Here is a 20,309-nt window from a genome sequence, read left to right as displayed (position 1 = left end):
AAATCTGGAGCTGACAAAGAATTTGGTTTTATTCTTTCCATATAAATTCTGGCATCTAAGTAAATCAATCCAATCTTACTTCATTAATCAAATTAGTGTTTATAATGTAGAATCCTTTTCTTGAGTCTATTATCTTGGCCCTATAAGAAACAGTCAAACTGTCTTCTCCCCTTGAGGAGAAAAAAGAGAAAATGGCTTTTAAAGTACATTATAAAAACACTAAGGCAGGCAGAGCTAGCTGCCTCCTTTCTAATGTAATCATAGCATTTGTCACATTGCATTGAGACTTTCAGTAGTCATCACTAAATTGTGTGCTGCTTAGGAGCAAAGAGCCTGTGTCCCCAGAATGGAATATGGTTTGGCACACTAGACACACAAAAAGTTGTCTTGGGGGCTTCCCTGGTGGCGCAGTGGTTGAGAGTCCGCCTGCCGATGCAGGGGACACGGGTTCGTGCCCCAGTCCGGGAAGATCCCACATGCCGCGGAGCGGCTGGGCCTGTGAGCCATGGCCGCTAAGCCTGCACGTCTGGAGCCTGTGCTCCGCAATGGGAAGTTGTCTTGGAAACCAGGTAGAAATGTGAGAATCTTTTGGAGTCTAAATTTTTATGGATGCTGTGTAAAAAAGTCTGGGGTAGAAATGAGAATGAACCATTGATGCTTGGATCAGAATTTTAAATGGAGAGCTGAGACATCCCTGTCCATGGGCAGGCATCCTGGCAGTATCAATAATTCAGGTGAAACAATCCTCATGAGACATAGGAACACAGAGGGAGGGCAACTTGTAAGACTGTCCCTTCTTACATGGAGACTCTAATTATAGAACTCTTTGCCTCTAAATTCTGAAGGCAATGTGTTTATACAATTATAATCATTGTAATAATATTTAAATCCTTCACCAGTCATCTATTCATATGGGGATGTCAATAAAGAATTGTTTTTCATGTTTTTATAGTCTCAACAGTCACTAACACAGAATCTGCCACAATTCTGAACTGGATGCTCAAAAAATTGATTTAAAACACTAGTATCTAAACATCAACTCCCAAATCTCTCCATTCTCATATCCATAATCTCAATGGGTAGTAATTTAGTGTTATGTGCCAGGCATTGTGCCATGAGCCAAGCACTAGGGATTCATTCACAAATACAACAGCATCCCAGTCATCCAGAAGTTCACATTCCAGGGGGAGAATGTACAGCTAAATAATAATACAGTGTAAAAAGGGAAGCTCAGGATGCCACAAGGATCATAGCAAAGTGGAGCTAAACCAGCCTAGGGTGATCAGAAAAGACTACCCAGAGACAGTGACCAGTTATCCAAGAGCCATCAACTCACTCATGCAGCTACTGTGCTTTCTACAGAAGTGAAAATAATATATGCAGTTAGACTCAGTAAGTTATATATTTCAATTGGCAATGAAAAATGCTTGTAATCACCAACAGTTCTCTTGGCTCTTTTAAAGTAAACATAATGACTTAATTTAATACTTTTAATTAATTCAAGCTGATCTTTTCATTTTAAAATAATGAACGTGTGTAAACAAAGAGATCAAACATGGCAACTGCTAAGTGGACATGATATTCTGACAACAAGACCTATATTGGCTTAAATGTCTAAAGAGCTCCTTAGGTTATCTGTCCCATTTGAACAGAGCAAGACAAACACAATACTTACTGGTAAGATCACAACATTTTCCTTTATTTAAATATTGTTAATCAGAAAACTATAAATGTATGCTTTTTTGTAAACATATAAAAAACTCAGAAATATGTAAATAAAAATTCTGCATAGTAACATTAAAGAAAAATAGTCACTACCAAATTTTGGTATGGTAGTTTTCAATCTCTTGTATATATTATGGTTCTTATGAAATTGGAATCAAAAGACAGTCTATATTTTTTCACTGACATTATAGCTTTTATATTTCCCATATATTAAGTGTCTCTAAATTATTAACAGTTATACTATTCTGCCAAGTAGAGGGCACATTGGCTGCAGTCTATTGATTTAAAAGCACTAGAGTATTACTATCACTAAATGCAAAATTACCCTTTGAAATAAAATAAAGTGTAGAGGAGGTAAAGACATTGCTATTTTTTTTTAATTTTAACAAGATTTCCTTCTCAATAAAATATTCACACTTGGTTTCTAATCTGAGATTTTATCACTTCTGTAAAATGAGGCTTATTTTCACAGCCACTTATGGTTTCATAACATACAGTCATTACCAAATTTTGTGAAAATAACAAGAATTAAATGCTAAAGGCATGTATATATTATATATGTACACAATACATTGTGATGTATATGCTATATATTTTTATATCTATGCATAACAATATAAAATTACTTACAAAGTTATCTGTAACTGTACTAATTATTATTCTCGTCTTACAATTATTCAGCTTACTTTTTTTTTTAACATCTTTATTGGGGTATAATTGCTTTACAATGGTGTGTTAATTTCTGCTTTATAACAAAGTGAATCAGTTATACATATACATATGTTCCCATATCTCTTCCCTCTTGCATCTCCCTCCCTCCCACCCTCCCTATCCCACCCCTCCAGGCTCAGCTTACTTTTTTAAAACCCGTTCTTAATACTCTATATGTGATTGAGTGAAAAATCACAATTTTAGTACAGATGCTCATCTGTGCCAAATAAATTAAATTATACACTTCTACGAAGGTCGATAACTAAAAAAAAGGGAGAATAGTCTGAAATTTAATCTGGAATGTATATGCTGTGTTCTATAACCATCTATACCAATCTGTAAGGAGACTTAATTGCCTTTAAACACATTATTAATGATGCCTGTTTGTTCATTTTTTTCCCTCCCACAGATCCCAACAGATACCAACTCCCACAGACACCAACTCTTTTCCAACCTGCCTATTATCATAAATGGCCTGGTTTGCAGTCTGAAGATACATGGTTGAGATAGTAAGCTGAACTCAAATTCCTGAACTCAACTGCTGGGACAAGTCAGATAGAGGACTGTCATGACTGACATTCTTCCTTAAACAGTCTGGCTAGACTTTAATTAATTTAACCATTCCTCCAACTAAATACTGCCAAGTAATGCTTTAATGAGCATTTTCATGGCTAGAGATTTTCCTGTATTCCTGAGTTCAAATGATTTACAATTTGTAATGTTTTTGATACATTGTGACAAATTGATTTTCAAAAGCATTGTATCAATTTTAAATGCCCCAGCCATCTTGAGTAATTTGAAATTTTCTTTTTCAATTAAATTTGATGGCCTTTGTGTTTGTTTTAATGTTTAAAAAATACAAGTGCAATGAAATGACAATCTTTATAAACAACATGGAAAAATTTGATCAATTATTATAGGATAATTCACATTTAACTACCACACATACCTAAAGAGTATTGGTTCATGACCTGGTATCACAGCCTGTTTTTAATTTTAATCATCAATAAGGATAATCATATAGTGAAGAGTCACATGGAATTTAAAATAGTTTATAGCTAACTTAATTATGACTCAAGATGGTCTTGATGTTTCCAAACAAGTTGAAATTTAAGAGTGTACATGTAAAATCTTTCATTTTGAATTTTAAAAAATGCCTATGGAGAAGTTGATTTGTAGCAATTCATGTGGAAAAAAGGGCAAAGTGTTAAGTTTTAATTGACTATGAATTTAACAAGAACAGAGTGATGTAACAAACTAATTAAAACTCAAATAATCTTGGTCTACACTTTATATGCAAAATGCCTAAATAATCGGAATTAACATTCTCACCTGGACAGATCATGTCAGATCATAATCATGAGTGTCAAAAATGTGGTTTAATTCTAGACAGATCATGACAGGAGAATCGGGTTAATTCAGGTCAATATATTTTAATAAAATTATGATAAATCCATGGGATATTCAGAATGCCAGAACTAGGTTGTTAATGGTTTTAGAAACTATGTTATACAAGGAAATGTTATTTAGCTTGGGGAAGTACAAAGGGGACTTGTGTTATCTGTTTTCAAAAATGTGAAGTGTTTGAGTCATATAGAGAAGAAGTTGATTTATGTTATGTTATTCAATTCTGGCTAAGAATTAGTTGTTATAATACCCAACCAAGAAATGGATTCCTTTCCTCCTTTTCCTCCTCTCATAATCAGTCAGCAGACATTTATTAAGTATGGAACATAATTGTTCCTGGCACAGTGAAAGACCCTCAAAATAGAGGTACTAATAAGGTATCATCCTTGTCCTCAAGGAACTCGCAGTCTAATGGATTTGACAGATTATCTATCTATCTATCTATCATCTTCCAAGGTATACACAATATACAGAAAGTACTATACAGGAAAGTTAACTATTCAAGCAAAAGCTGATCAACATCTTTGTTAAAAGGGATATCATTTATACTTTTAATTTATAGCTGCTGTACCTTTGTGTTTCCTTCTTAAAATGATGTGCATAGTCTTTTAAGGTATATTTATAAACATAATGTTTATATCGTACTCATATATTATTGACATATATTATTTAAGAAAAATCCAAATATAAAAACAAAGCTAATTTTTAATGGGATCAATGTTGTTACTGCTCAGTAAATGTGAAATTGAGCTCCTTGGTTATCAGAGGAAAAAGGGAAACATTTGGACTTACAAGTGTTCCATTAAGAAAAAAGAAAGCATGCATATGTTTTTCAGAAAAAAAATATTTATCTTGATTCTAAGTCTTTGGAGCAGAGAAGTAGTGAAATATCTTTCAAACTTGCCAAGGTAAGATTATATACATAGTTTAAAATTTAAGTAATTTACACAGGGTAAACTAATTTCAAAAGAGGGAGGGATAAGGGCTATAGAAACAAGCAAATTGTGAAATTTACTATAGAAAATGCAATGTGGATAATCAAGAATTGACAGGTTTTCATCGTATGTTTGACTCCAGATGCCTTCTTTCACATCTTTTAGTTTCATGAACTTTAAGAAGTGCTAAGGAAGCAGTCAATGTCTGAACAGATGGTTCTCCTGAGTATGCTTACTAGTACACCTGGTATGCTTACTGGTACACCTGGGCTTCCCACATGGGCTTTCTCCTATTCTGAAAGCAGATTGTATCAGCATTTTCTAGTTCTTTTGTCAGCAGACACCACATGTTATAAGTACCTAGAAGTTCTCTTCTACCAGATTTAAATTTATCAAAGTGCTCTCTGGCCAGCACAATGTACATCAATTTGCATTAACTGTCCCACTTTGTTCTTTATAGGACTTAACTTTCCTCCTTTTTTAACCCATCCCATCAATTGACTCTAATGAAAACAAATGAGAAAAAAACATGCTTAAGATAAGGAAGACACATAACATTTATTTTGGATCCACTACCTCATTGTTCATTTTGGATCCACTACTTCTGTTCATTTTTTTCTAAGATAACACATGAAAAGTCTTAGCTATCTTAAGGATGCCCCAAGGATGAGTGGAGAGAAAACTCATCACATATTGTTCATTCTTATATTCAAAGATATTTACTGATCCTTGCTTTGTACCAGGTATTGTGCAAGGCTATGAGGATATATTGTTTAACAAGGCAGATAAAGGCCTTGGTTCTGGGAGTTTATTTCCTAGTGGGGAATTATAGATGATAAATATGTAAACAAATGAAAATAATAATTACAGATTGTAATAAATGCAAAGATTATCATATGGTTGGTAATGCAATATAAAGTAATTGGAGTTTGGGAGTGGGAAAGCTTACTCTAGAGAGGCTGGCAAGGAAGGTTTCTTTTAGGTGATGACTTTGACCTGAGTCCTGAAGATTCAGAAAAAGCTAGTCAAGCAATAACTGGATTGGAGGAACAGCCCCTCTCCAAAAAAAGGTAATGGAAAGTACAAACGTATAGAAAAAAGAATGAAAGGGTTAAAGGATGTTCAGGAAACAAAAAGAAGAATGAGAAAACTTCAGCATGGAGAACAAGGCAAAAAGATGGGCAGGAGTCAGATCATGCTTATAATCAGAGCCTGTTAAAGAGTTGCAATTTTACTCTAAGAGACTGAAAAGCCATTGGAGGGTTTTAAGTAATGAAAAATGTCTCTTCTTTCAATTCTGAAGGGAACCACTGGCTCCTGTATGTAAAGTGGATGGGAGAGGTAAGGTAGAAGCAGATTAACTATGAAATTATTAGAAAAGTACCATTAACTTGGACTAGAACTGTGGGATAGAAATGGAGAAAGGTGGAAATACTTGTAATGTACTTTGGAGATAGGAGCAAGAGGACCTGGTCAGATGTTAAATGACAACAGGAAAAAACCTAGGAAAGTAATAGATGGAGCAAGAAAGCAGATGAGAAAAATATCAAAACTAGAAATATGACCACTAGGGACTGTCAGGAAAGGTAGATGAAGAAAAGCAAATAGGAGAACTTGAGAAGAGGTAATATGCAGAACTTCTGCTCAAGCTCAAATTCAGTCATGATAACGGAGATCTGCACAAATATATCAGTTCAAAGAAGTTGTAAAAGAATAGCTTATTCAAATAATTAGAGCAGAAAAAAATAAAGATCAATTCCTAACACACATAAGAAAATAAATTCCAAAAGAGTTAGCATTATAAATATAAAATTTTAAACCATAAAGTATACTAGAAAAATGTGGAATAATATTATATAGTTTTAAGGACAGGAATACCTTTATAAGCAAAGCATGAAACCTAGAAGCCATAAAGAAAATGACTCACAGATTTGAGTACATAAAAATTTAAAATATCTGTACAGTAAAAGGCATCATAAATGAAGGTGGAAGCCAAAGGCACAGTAGAAAAATAATTTGCAACATACATGACAAAGGGTTCATTTCTTAACATGTAAAACACTCCCTCAAATAGAAAACACTGGCAAAGTAAAAGAACAACAGTTCACACAGAAAGATATACATGGTCTTATAAATATAGGAAAATATTCTCAGCCACACTATTAATCAAAAACATGTAAATTAAAGTAGCAACTAGATGTCATTTTTATCCATCAGGACAAGTGAAGATTCAAGAGACTGATAATGACTAGTGTTAGCAGGTCATAGAAAAACAATTATTCTCACATTTAGGTGGCTGTAAATTTAAATAATACTTTGTTTTTGAGGAGAAGACACTGACAATATGTACTAAAAGCAATAATCCACATTATTTGATATAGTAATTTCATTTCCAGGAATTAATCCTACAGGAATATTCACACAGGTACTCAAGTAGTTTTACTGCTATTCTGTTTGTAATATAAAAAATGTGGAAACAACCTAAATGTTGATCCAGAGTGTACATTTATCATAGTAACTTTGCACAATGACATTATGTAGCAATAAAAGAAAATAAGATAGCTCTATATAAGTATAGTATATAACTGACAGAAAACATTTTATGATAAATGAAATAAAATAATAAAATATAGGTATAAATTAATATCATTTTTATTAAACAGTTTCATTTATTCAATAGATATATATTAGTACCTTATGTTTATAATACTCTTATCTCTCTACCTAGGTCTATACAGATAAGAAAAGAAGTCTGGAAAGATCTATAAACCCTATTTACTGTGATTATCTCTATGTGGTGAGACTGCAAAAATATTTTGCCTATTTAAGACTTCTAAATTACTTGAAATTTTTGTGTCAGTTTAAAAAGATAAAATATGAAAAATGGAAAGATCACAGGGTATAATATATTTAAAGTTACTGATGAGAAACTGCCTATTTTAGAAAAAGCAGATAAGTAACAAAAGTAAGCAAACAATGATTACAGCTTATGGTGTAATTTTTGCTGTAACTGGAGAAATACAATGGCTTATTCAAAGAAAATACTACATCTCAATTTTTTTACCCTTTATTTTTGAGATAATGTTGAACTTTTTATTTATGACACTAGTAGTTTTATTAAGTTGGAGACAAGTGATGATGCTATGAAGACTGCAGAAAATTTGACTTAGGGTGATGATCTTTAAGACAATCCTCACTATGTTTATTGGAATCTAAAAACGTGTAAAGGAAAACTGAAATGAAATCCCTGACAGCTAAGCAAATCTTTAAAGCACTGGGGAAAATATGTTTCGATTCGAATAGATGTAGTTATTCTGAAATCAAATAACATTCCTATAAAACTTATGTAGGTTGGCCAACTAATGAAGTATCCAACACTGTTTGTGTAACATATAAAGACCCACTTATTAATTTTTACACCTGGTGGTATTTATAACATGAATTTGGAAATATAAAGTAATGAGAGCATTATCATTTAGAATACTCAAATTTCTGTGCTGCATTACAAATCACATAGAAAACTCGATGTCCAGTGTAAAATGGACATATTCACTGGAGTAAATGAAAATTGTTAAAGAACTAACTTTGAAGAAAACATCTTTCTATTTAAATTAGGAGTTATCTAGCTACTGTCACAGAGTGATGGCTATCTTGTGAATACTGTACTAACCAAGATACTATAGTGTGAATGGCAGGCAAAACTGACTTCAAGATCTGATGCCCTGGATACTTGTCATTAGGCAAATTTTCTTAACAACAGATCTTCAGTTTCTCCACATAAATAATTAAAATAATAATGATGCCTGCTTCTAGAGTTGTGTAAGAATTGAGGTAACTAACACAGAGACTTGGCACATAATCAGTAGCTATTATTATCGAGGAGAAATGAGTTTCAAAGAACAGGGAGTTATCAGCTATGTCAAATCCTGCAAACTACAATATTAAAAGACAATGACTAAGGAAAAATGGGATTTACTATTCTGTAAGTCACTGATGACCTTCAAGAACACTGTTGCAGGAGTGGTGATGGTTAAGGGAGAAGGTAAATCGTGATAAAAATAGAAGGAGCTGATGTGGAATATGTAGAACTTTTGATAGTAAGAGAAGGAATAAAAATAATATGATGACAGTTTAAGAGGCAGAGGACCAAGTCAAGCATTTTTCCAGCTAGGACACACTGATTATTTTCTATGACAAGGAAGAAGCTACTGGAGATGGAGTTTATGGGAAAATTCCAGGTTAGTTTCAAAGATAAAATCCAACTGGCTTTCTTCTTCTTCTTTTTTTTTTTTTGAAATGAAGAAGGTAGAGAATGAAGTACTGTGCATTTATCTAATATATGTGTAGCTCCTTTAGGGCTGTGGGCTTTTTTTTTTCTTTTTCTTGTAACTGGAATTCATTGAGAAGCTGTTCAAAAGTTTAGACTGTCTCTCTGTAAACACACACACACACCGTGCTCATGAACACATAATTTTGCATGCAATTACGAGAATTCATCAATCTCTTTAATCCATCCATGAACCAGTTCTCTCTCCAAATGGTCCATAGATCCCAGACAAAGTTACCCTCTCATAGGACTTAGAAATAATTTTAAAAAATATGCATTTAGATTTGTGTATATAAACTAAAATTAACAATTCAGTTAGAGGTCAAAAAATTCCTATGAAATATCAACAAAATATATTTATTCAAAATATAAATTGCTTTTTCAAAATATAAACAGAAAATATAAATAAACTCGAAGTTTTAGCATTGGTTTTGAAATAAATGTTCTATATGTCAAAGAATGTAATACGACTAAATTTAATTGAGTTATAGGCTAAATATTTTCCAAACACTTTTCTAATATTCATAAAATTCATGTGTTTTGTATGTTAATGAATGAAGAAACTGTGGCTCAAAAGTGTTAAGTAACTTACCCAGTATCAGGTTGTAAATTGAAGCCTATGTGGCTCAAAAGTCCAGAAAAGACTCTCCCTACCTCTAAATAAAACATAAGACTATTCTAGGCCAACATACATGAAAGAGTATATATTAATAGAATTTATGTGGGATTAATAAAGGTTGTGTTTTTTCTGGTCAAAATACAAAAGAACACTAAAGAATAAGGAAGGAAAGACTTGTTAAAGATCAATTATCCATGCAACTCATTATTAAAGTTCTGCAGCCAGTGACAAGGTTGATGACTATTTACTTGAAATTCTTCCCATTTCTTGGCTCCCGTGAAATTACTCTTGCCTCATTTTCATCTGAACTCACTGACCCATTTCCTTCAGTCTCTTTTTCTCTCTCTGTCCCTCAAGTACTGTATTTCCTGGATTTATGTCCTCAACATTCTGTTCAATGTTTTTGCTCTCTCTGTATGATTTTGCCCACATCCATGGTTTCAGCCATTATCAAATGTCTCTCTTTAGTTCAAACTGAGCCCAAGAGCCCCAGATACACATGTCCAACTCTCTACTGCATTTGGATGTCTCTCAAACTCCTCAAAATCAGTACATCCACACCATACTCATCTTCCCCATTCAAATCTGCTCCTGTGTGTCCCTTCCTAGTTGATGGTACTGCTATCTAATCATTTTTCCAGACCAAAAATTGAAGAAATCATCTTTAATTCTTACCATACTTCCTTTCCATTCTCCCACACAGACATCCAATCTATCACTAAGTTCTGTCAACAGTTCTGTATTCTTAGATCTATGTACTTTTCTCTCTCCTTAGTGCTTCTACTTTTATTCAAGCACTTAATCATCCTAAATTGCATTACTTCAAGACTCAACTGTTTTTTTCTTCCCATTTTGCCCCCTTCTAATACATTCTCTTTCTTGAAATCATCCTGTTCTTTGTAAAACATAAATCTCATCATGTCACTGTTGTTTTTAAATCATTTATGGGTCCCCCTTTTTATTCAGAAGAGTCTCCTTACAAGAGCTACAAGATCCTGTGTGGATCTACAAAGCCCTGCCCCTTAGCACACCTCTCCTTCCCAGTACAATCAATACTCTACAGCCAGACTAAACCATATCCAGTGGCTCAATCACACCTGGCCCTGCCACACCTTGGTGCCTTGTCATGTTCTGCTCCTTTGGCCAGGCGTGCCTTCCTTCCTCTCTATTTTTCAAATAACTCAACTAGAGTCTTAACACCCAGATCAGATAACATTTCCCCTAGGATACCATGCCAAGTTTGATGTTCCTTCCTGTGTTAATGTCTGTCATAGCACTGTTTCTCTGTCATAATACTTTGTCTTACTGTACTGTGATAACTGGCTTGTACATCTTTCCCCCTAGACTATTAGCTTCTTGAGGGCAACAACTACTCTTATAAGTTTCTGTATGCTCATTTCTAGTATAGTGTCTTAAATACAGTTACCCTTGATAAGTCTGTTTCATGAATAAATGGATATGTTTATTATCTAATCTACTGAATGAATGGACAAATTCACTACACAATATGGCTTCAGTCTTTGTTATATCACTCACTGCCATCTGATTAATGAATAAGTTGCCAGAAATGTCTTGCCCTATTTTCTTCAAAATGTTACAATTAAATTAGAAAAAAAATGACAATTCTTTTCTTTCTTGGTTCAAGTAATCTCAATACAGATGTAGTTTTCACATCCTACGGTCTCCTGGTTAAAGTACTAGGATAGTAATTAGAAGACCTGAGTTCAAACTCAGGCTCTGCAACTTATTAGCTACATGGTCTTTGGCAAGTCAAGTAACTTCTTTGAGTCAAAGCTGGCTTAACTAAAAAATAATAACTAAAAAATAATGACTATCTTCTCAGACAGTCTCACTCAAAGACTAGCTTGAGGTCAAATAAAATCATGTACATAAAAGCAGTTTAAAAACTATGTGTTGTAGTAAAATGTAAGGTGTATGGTATTTATTCTTCATTTTAAATTCCTGAACTATAGTAAAATTCTGTAAATAAGACATATACATATTTCCCAATGTCAGAAAGTAAAATTTTTTTCCTCTTTGAGAAATAAAAAACCCTTGGGAGAATCCACAAGAAAAAAAACAGTTTAGAGAGTTTTTCAAATGGCTTTAAGAAAGCTTAGTACTGTGACAATTCTGAAATACATCAATGCAAATTGTGCATCATTTAAGAAAGGGACAAGCCATAGAAATGTGACTCATCTTTGTCATCAATCTCATGGGGAAAATTAAGAAAAAGAGGGAAAGAATATTATAAAACTAAAGAATTATTTCAAATCAACATAGAATCTTGCTATCAATTCAAAATAAGGAAATCTAATGACAGTCACTCATTTTCCTAAAAATAATCAAAAGTCAAATAGTATTTAATGTATTTCTGCGAACAACTTTGCAGGTCAAACCATCAGAACTTATTTTTAGCATTTTTAACATTATTATATCGGTCCAATATAAACTCTTAGAATGTCTTTTTAGGACTACATGTCCTTGAGAAGGAAAATGTACAAAACTTAAACATTGTTGAATTAAAGCCAAAAGTTTGTATTATTTAGTACCCTTAAACAAGTTTGAATTAAGTCCCTATTATATAAGCTCTGCCTGCAGAGCCTACCGGATATAATGTCACATTTTCAATGTATTTAGATTAACTAAACAAGTATATTGTACATACCAACCTACTTTTACAAGTGGCACACAACTGGGTATTTAGAGTTGATAACTAAACCCATCACAAATAGAACTAATATTTAACTTAAAAAGAACAACTTTCTCATCATTACTAGGGTATAATATGCATTCTATTTTTGACTTACAACTTTCCTATCCATCATGTTGTAAACTACTGAATAGACAGATTTTAGACAGAAAAGGAGAGTAAGATAAACACATTATTTGTAAAAAATAAAACAAAAATATTAACCAGTTGGTCTTTCCTATCCAAGTTTAAAAAGTTGGGAATATTCCACAAAATTCTCTTATTATTTCACCTAAGGGACAATACATGAGTACTTGATCTATTTCACTATGTTTTTCCTACTACCCATATGAAATTAAAAGAATCATTTGAGAAACTGAACATCTGTGGATTATATTGTAAAGGGACTGCCTTACTTATTAAAGACTGATTCTTTTACAGGATAGCTAACGTAACTGGACTAAATTAATAATTGCAATGTCTCATCTTTTTATCTTTTAGAAAGCTTGGGATAGATTATTTTAGTATTTTGGTTATTACTTCTTTGGCAAAATTTAAGATACATCATCCTCCAAACCAAAGTATCTTTATTAATTAACTATTAGAAAAATATAAGAACATAGCCTGCTTTTTCAAGTTGTCTCAAATGTTTTGTAAAGAACATATTCAATTTAACTAGCATGTTTGTTTGCAAGGATAGCTATTTTGGGTCAACTGTATAATATTTTATTAGAGGACATTCCATATTGAATATTTAATATTTTATTAAATTAATTTATTAAAGGACAGTCCGTATTGAATTTATTTTTTAAATAAATTTATTTTGCCATACACCATACTTTGAATAGATTACAACAAAGAAATGTATACCTTTAATTACATTTTGAAATTTGACTACTTGGGCTATTTATTACACCTATACTTTGTTATTGAAATATGTCATAATTCTATATTATCTGTATTTCTTATAATTTCAGTTTTATACTTAGCAAAGTGTGATTTTTCAACCATGTGAATAGTTTAAAATGAGAACAATATTTTAATTTAATCTTACACAAATATTGTAAAAAAAATAAAATGAAACTATAAGCCAAAATTATCCCCACCCTCTCTCAGCAACTTGGGATTTATACCAAACGTGAAAAATTTGAGTTAATTGGATTTATACTTATGCAGTATGTAAACTCTATACACAGAATGTTTAGATTGTCTGAAGTATTCTTAGAATGCTAAATTAATTTTGAGGCAGAAGAACCAATGTTAAATTACATCTGTCCAATAGATGACCAATAATACTCTTTATTCTTTAATCTGTCTTTTTTGTCTTTAAGTATACATTCCGTAAACTAAACATATCCTGTTTAGTGGCCCTTATTCACAAAGACACTAGATTATGAAGTTTTACAAGGGCACACTGCAGGAAAATCGTATTTAAGATAAACCTAGCCAGACACATATATTTTTTTATATTTAAAAAATATATGTATATTTAATCCAACATGAAAAATTTTTAAATCTAGCCTGTATCACTGTGAGGAATAAGTTCCATGTTAATTCTACAGAACACTATTTTTATCCTTTTGTACCCAAAGGCATACAGCTTGATATATGAGTTTGCCTCATACTTATTGCTTACGTGTCACCTTTAATTAGACTGGAAAATCACGCGTCTACATGCTCTAGGTCAGTCCATTTAACAAACACCAATCACCTGACCCACGCTCTCTGACCATTGATTTTTCCCAAATTCTGCTTAGATTTGCCTTAAGGACATTTGGCATACTCATTTGTCAAAATTTTTTCCTTTTCTTCACTAGAAAATGGGTTTTTTCCTTATTTACAATTTATGTTTTTTAAAAATATTTTAAGCATGTATGCAAAGTCAGTTATATGTGATTATGAAAAACATGACACCACTAACATTGCCTTACACTTGGAATCAAAATAAGCGGACTTAGTTTACTTAGCTTTAATTTTCTCAATTCTAACATGTTAAAGAATAGCATATTACCTATATTTTATACCTTTTTTTAAACTTTTTCATTCTGTGTACAGATTCTTAGCAATTTCTTATGTTTACAGGTTCTTTACCAGTACACTTTATTTTATACAATATTTTTATTACATAAATAATATAATACTAATTAAAATTTTCCTGAATGAGATTAACATATGATATGGAAGAAGAAAGAACTATCACTTTATAGTTTATATAGCTGGAAGCCATAACATAAACTTTAAAATACTGAAGCACTTAGTTAGAAAATATAAAACGAATATAGCTCCACTTTTAAGACAGTCTTTCATTAACTAAATAATAAAAATGAATACTTATATAGCAATTTACTGTAGACAAAGTACCTTCAAATATATCTGAATCATGAATTATCTGTAAACTTAGAAATGGTTTTGTTGACAGAATCTCAAGAGAGACACAAGAAAAAATTTTAAATCAACAGATAATAATCACACACTAAGAATATTTTATACCTAGAACTGTTTGAAATGTTAACATCTCTATCAAAACTTGGAACAAAAATTAATAACTTAAGACATTTTCAAAAATGACTATCCACAAACTTAGCTCTAATTTATGTTCATTTCTGCTTAAAAATAACTCCCATATAATTATCATTATAATGAATATTGACTTTATTACTAAATACAACAAATGATTTTTTTAATTAAGTAGTACCCAAATGAGCTAGAGGATTCCTGAAAATTAATACAATTGTAGCAGTTAAAAAAAAAGTCAGATCTTTAACCTCCTTATGAAATCAAGTTCTAAAGTAAAGTAATTAGATGCCAAAAAAAAGGAAACGTAATCATGACACTTGTTAGATGAATTAATGGCAAATATATATGAATTAAAATAATTAATGAAACAGATATCCTCCTAACACAAAAACTCCTTGTTTTCAATTTCAGTAGTTTGTTCAGTATACACTTGTACTCAGAAAGAGGACTTTCAAAATTAAAATATACTCAACTTGATATAATAAAAATATCATACAAAGCAGATTGAATATTTTATTACTGCTGTGCAAAATTTTATATAGAAACTATTCCTATATGTCTTACATAATCTATAACCATTATCTTAACATGTAAATTTTGAGCAGTAGTAAATTAGCATGTAAAAATAAGGAGGTATGTGAAACATGTTTTCCTCAAGAGTGAAAATGCAATCTAAATGTTCTATTGACTGATCATATTTTAGTGATTTTTAAATTAATACACAGTTGATTATATTTTTACTTTGTTATACAGTATTTTGGCAGGGGAGCTCTGTACAACTGTTTAATTATAGTGTTAGGTAAGATCACCAAATCTCAATCTTATTGCATAAAATAACAGATCCAGCTGGGTTGGTTTGTAAATTCAGTGGATTGGAGACTAACATGATTTGCCACCAAGGTAAAGATTCATGGAGTTATATTCACAGGATATATGCATTACCTGATAGCAGGAGACATTCACAACCCAGAATATAAGAGCAGGGCAGTCTCAAGTGACATCACCAGATCATCTGCAGCGTCAGCCAACCGACTCAAATATATATCCTCCACACCACCGCTCCCCTCTTTCTAACTGTTAGCAAACCTTCCATTGCCTTTACCAGTGTAAGAGAGCATGTGTCTTCTTTAAAAGCAAGACATATGCTTACTCAAGTGAAAAGCAAATAAAAACCAAGGAACAGAAATCAAAAACTAGATTGAGTACAATTTTCACTAACTTGATATTCAGGTTGTAGAAATAATACTGAAATGTTAAAGGAGAAAGTAACTTCAATTAATTTCAAGAAAAAAGAAAGATGGAAGAAGGGAGTGAGGGAGGTGGAAAAGAAAGAGGGAGGGAGGGAGGAAGGAAGGAAGAGAAAGAAAGACCAGCTAAATATCCCTGAGACTAAATCTTACTTTTAACTGATTTGCTCTGTAACCAGCAAACTGTGGAGGTCTTGAATGTCTTTCTTAAAAATATAATAATAATAATAGTAATAATAATAATATAGAGGAAGGGGACTCTATTGCCCCATTTTAATTCTCTTCTCATTTACCTACAACTTATGTTTTACTTACAAGCATTTGTTACAGCGAAACTGTTGGCTGTCTCAATGTTGTCCACATGAGGTACCAAATTAAAGGGAGCTTCTGACGCATTGGGGCTGGTGTTATGAAGAAAAATTGCTAAGCGAAAAGCAGTGTATTCCTGATCTGTGTTTCGGATGAAGAGACCACCTATTAAAAACAGCAGAAAAAGCACATTCAGTGTCTCCTCTTGTAAATGTTACTATACCCACCCCAAGAACTGTCAAATTCACTGCCATTCACCAACACATACAATTAAGGAGCTATTCCTGCCACATCTTGGGAGACTGCCCTTTGTCCCTAAGGTGTATGCTTAATATTTTAGTCTTTAAGGCAGCTCAGCCTTTTCCTGTCCCAATTTGTCATGATCACCGTGACCTCTGAGACAGATCATTTAGTGTGCTTTCCTTTCTCTCTCTTGCACTGCCCATGATTCTCAGCACACTGCTACAGAAGCCAGCTCCAGGGCATTTCTAAGATGCATGCAGATGGGAAGAAAAGATAATTTGCATTAAAATACAGAAATCAAGGGATGTGGTGAAGTGCAGGTTAGAGGGAAATCAGAAAGGAGACATGAACTTTGTCTTTATGCAGCTCTTGGACTCAGCCTAATTAGCACCGTTTTGTGCACTGTCTACGAGAAATGATGCAGTCTGAGGCTGGGCTTAGCTGGAAGAAATTCAATTGCTGCGTCCCATTAAAAGACAGGAGAGAATAGCAAGAAAAGCGAAGGACGGATAGGGTCCCTGGAAATAGAGTCGAGAGGGAGGATTAAGGGCAAAAGATTCAAGAGGAAAACAAAAGAAGAAAAGGTTCCGGGAAAGGGATCTAACTTTGGAATCCGTTAACTGGTAGCAAGCAAAGACAAGGAGGTGTGGGTGTAAATGCTTTTTTGCACAGTGTCTTTCTGTAATAGAGAAAGCTGCTGCGTACAGCACGGGAAGAAGGGGGGGGGGTGTTTTGTTTTGTTTTGTTTAAACAAACTCTACATCCCTTCATGCTTTAGAGAAAGAAATGAAAAGAAATATCAGATAAAATGCTACCAAACCCCACGGAGGTGTTTTCCCCCCAACTTATTGCAATCCTACTTAAGCGACATGATCCAAAGGTGGAAACAGGAGTATAGACTGAGGATGGACGGGTGGGCAGCTCTGTGCTGTTCTAACTGAACCTGCACCAAAGAGGCAGTCTTTTTATAAAGGGGAGAAAGGAAGAGGGAAGCAGAGGGGAAAGGAGCCGCCGAAGGTTCCCCTAAATTGCTTATCAGTAACTCATTTGATTCACTTTCGGATATCTGCTACAGCCACCCACACGCATACCCCACCGGAGCAAAGCTTACCTATTTGCACGCTGCTCGGAAAGGCTCCCATGGCGAGTCCCCAAAATCCAGAAAATAACAAGACTATCTGTCTGCAAATAATCCTCATCTTCTTTTCTCCTCTCCCTGGCGCGCTCTCTCTTTCTCTCGCACTCTTCCTAAAGGCTGTTCAGAGAGACATTGAGGACTATGGCGCTAAAATTAAAAACAACCAAAAAAGAAAAAAAAAAAAAAAAAAACAGAGGAGAGAGGTTTGGGTGGTTTGGGGTTATGACTATTTCCCTTTAGCAATCCATCCCGAGCTGCCAGATTTTTCCCGCAGTCTCCATAGCCCTGGGAGAGGTTTTCTGTCCGGCTGCAAATGTTACACATGCAAAAGATGGTGGTGGAGCGGCTACTGGCTGCTCGCAGAGATGAGACATGCGCTCTCTCTGTGCCTAGCTCGCACTAGCTCTCGGCCCTCGCTTTCTCACCTACACACACACACTAGCGCCGCGGCCGCCGCACGCGCTCTGCTGCTCCTTTCAGCCAACAGCCACCTAAAGCCTACACCAGCCCGGAGCCTCGCGCCCCCTCCGCGAGCGCGCAGCACTCCCTCCGCACGCCCCTCGCCCACTACTCGGCAGGCTTCATCCCTTGGGTGCTCACCCGAGCGCCTCAGTCTCTTCGACGCTCCAGAGCCAATCTGGAGACAGGTTTTTCCTTTTCACGACTCCCGCCTCTCTTCTTCCCGCGTTCGCAGTGGGTCCTACTCTGGGGATGGGCACCCCCAGCGTCCCTCTCTGCTTTCCGGGCGCCTCTGCTTCGCGGCTGCACTTGGCAGGAAATTCACCCGCGGGCCAGGTCCTCAAGCCCCGAACAGGGCCTCGGGGGGTTAGTACTTCCCCATGCCCCCGGCCCCCTGCCGCATTCTTGCAGGCTCTCGGGGAGGATCGGCTGCCTCCCTCTCCTTCAGCTCAGCCTTTCTCTCAGCCTCGCCCTCTTCTGCCACTGGGCTGCGCGCGGGGACTCCGGTCCTCGCTGCAGCAAAGATTTCTCACCAGCAAACAGCCCGGGAATCTGGAGAGCCTGAGACGGGAATGGACGAGATGAAGGGGCTCGAGAGAGAGAGAGGAGGATGAGAAAAGGGGGCAAAGGGCAGCCTAAGGCAGGTTTAAGAAGCTGGAACCAAGGAGGAAAGAATTGATGGAGTTCAGGCTGGAGAAGAGACACAGAGAGGTCAAACCATTTTAGGAAAGAGAGGAAGGAAGAAAAAGTTAATTTAAATAACAAAATAGGGTGATGAACGGGGTGGGGAAGAGACTGAGAGGTGAAAACTGAATAGGGGGTCTACTTGTTCTTTGAAAGGCTTGGAACTAGGAGTAGGAAAGGTAATTAAAGAGTTCTTTCTCTCCAGTCACCTTTTCAAGAGACACGCCTCTGTGCTAGACACACTTCAGGAGTAGCAAGAACATAGTTCAGGGGCTGATGAAGAAGAATGGGAAGGGCAGTGCTTGGAGCAGTGGGCACAAGTTGGTATTTGTGCCTGATAGAAAAATGGGGTATTTTACATGCACATAGTTTCTTAGCTGGAGCTCCAGAATACTCACTCTACTCCATGTCACTCCAAGAATACTTAAGCACTGCCTTGATGATGTCAATAGTTGTTTTAAATGGGTAGAAGAAATTTATTATTCTAGAAAGTTTTAGAGCTATGGTGTCATTGCCTCTCCAAGGGTCACCTTTAAGACTTCATTTCACTTGGCTGTATTGGATGGAGTCTGTACCACACCCAGAGAGAGTGACTGCAGTAGCAGTGAATGAAAGGTTTCTGATTTCCTCTTTATGGTTTGAGGTCTTCTGACCTAGACAGTATATCTAATCCCCTAATTCCATTAAAATGTAAGAGGAAATGTGTTTTAAATCTTTACAGTTCTTTGGGTGCCATTGGTTGAATCATATTATTTTAGAGCCTGGAAGGCTGGATCACATCAGCTAAAGCCAAGCTTTTGACGAATTATTAGAGGGAGGGATTCTCCTTAAAGGTTAACTGTAAGAAATTTTAGAAATCTTCTGGTATCATACCTTCATATTAGTGTCTTCTACACCTAAAGTACTGTCTTCCATTACATTTTACAAAAGAATATAGTAAGTGCCTATGCTTATCTGATGTAACATTTGGGAAAAGAGGAGAAAGAATTGATCAGTGTGGCCCACCCGGTAAAGACTTCTTGAAATATGTACTGCCTTTACTCCTTCAAGTCTCCTTTCATTAGATATCACTAATTGCCTACAGTTGGAATTTGAGGATGACATTTAATAATCCTCAATTAATCCTCTGTTAAATCTTCAGAGTGCTTTTCTTCAGAGTGCTTCTCTAAGTTCTGAATTTTGCTTTTAAAGTCACATCTTTTTGTTGTTGCTGTTATTTATCCACTTTTCTGTTACATTTCACAACAGATTGTTATGACAAAAAACATCTTAATTGTGAGTAATTGGATACCACAA

At 34.8% G+C, this 20,309-nt stretch overlaps 1 protein-coding gene across 16 annotated transcripts in view; it reads right to left on the bottom strand.

The window, feature by feature from the left end:
* Positions 1 to 18,872, bottom strand: part of GRIA4 (glutamate ionotropic receptor AMPA type subunit 4) — a 525,267-nt gene extending 506,395 nt beyond the window's left edge. For 6 of the 16 annotated variants that reach the window (XR_009564952.1, XR_009564951.1, XR_009564953.1 and 3 more), the window contains exons 1-3: positions 18,471 to 18,871; positions 17,844 to 18,017; positions 16,496 to 16,654 (exon numbers count right to left, since the gene is read on the bottom strand). Coding sequence is in view for 12 of the 16 variants with exons in the window: in XM_060303989.2 (XP_060159972.1) it covers positions 16,496 to 16,654; positions 17,844 to 17,931 (247 nt within the window). In the remaining 4 variants the exon portion in view is untranslated. The other 10 variants (XM_060303982.1, XM_060303981.1, XM_060303993.1 and 7 more) reach the window with 7 other exon arrangements.
* Positions 18,873 to 20,309: the final 1,437 nt, after the last annotated feature.

Source organism: Globicephala melas, chromosome 8 (genome assembly GCF_963455315.2).
Source record: "Globicephala melas chromosome 8, mGloMel1.2, whole genome shotgun sequence".
Taxonomy (NCBI): Eukaryota; Metazoa; Chordata; class Mammalia; order Artiodactyla; family Delphinidae; genus Globicephala; species Globicephala melas.
This window is presented reverse-complemented; position numbering and strand designations above follow the sequence as displayed.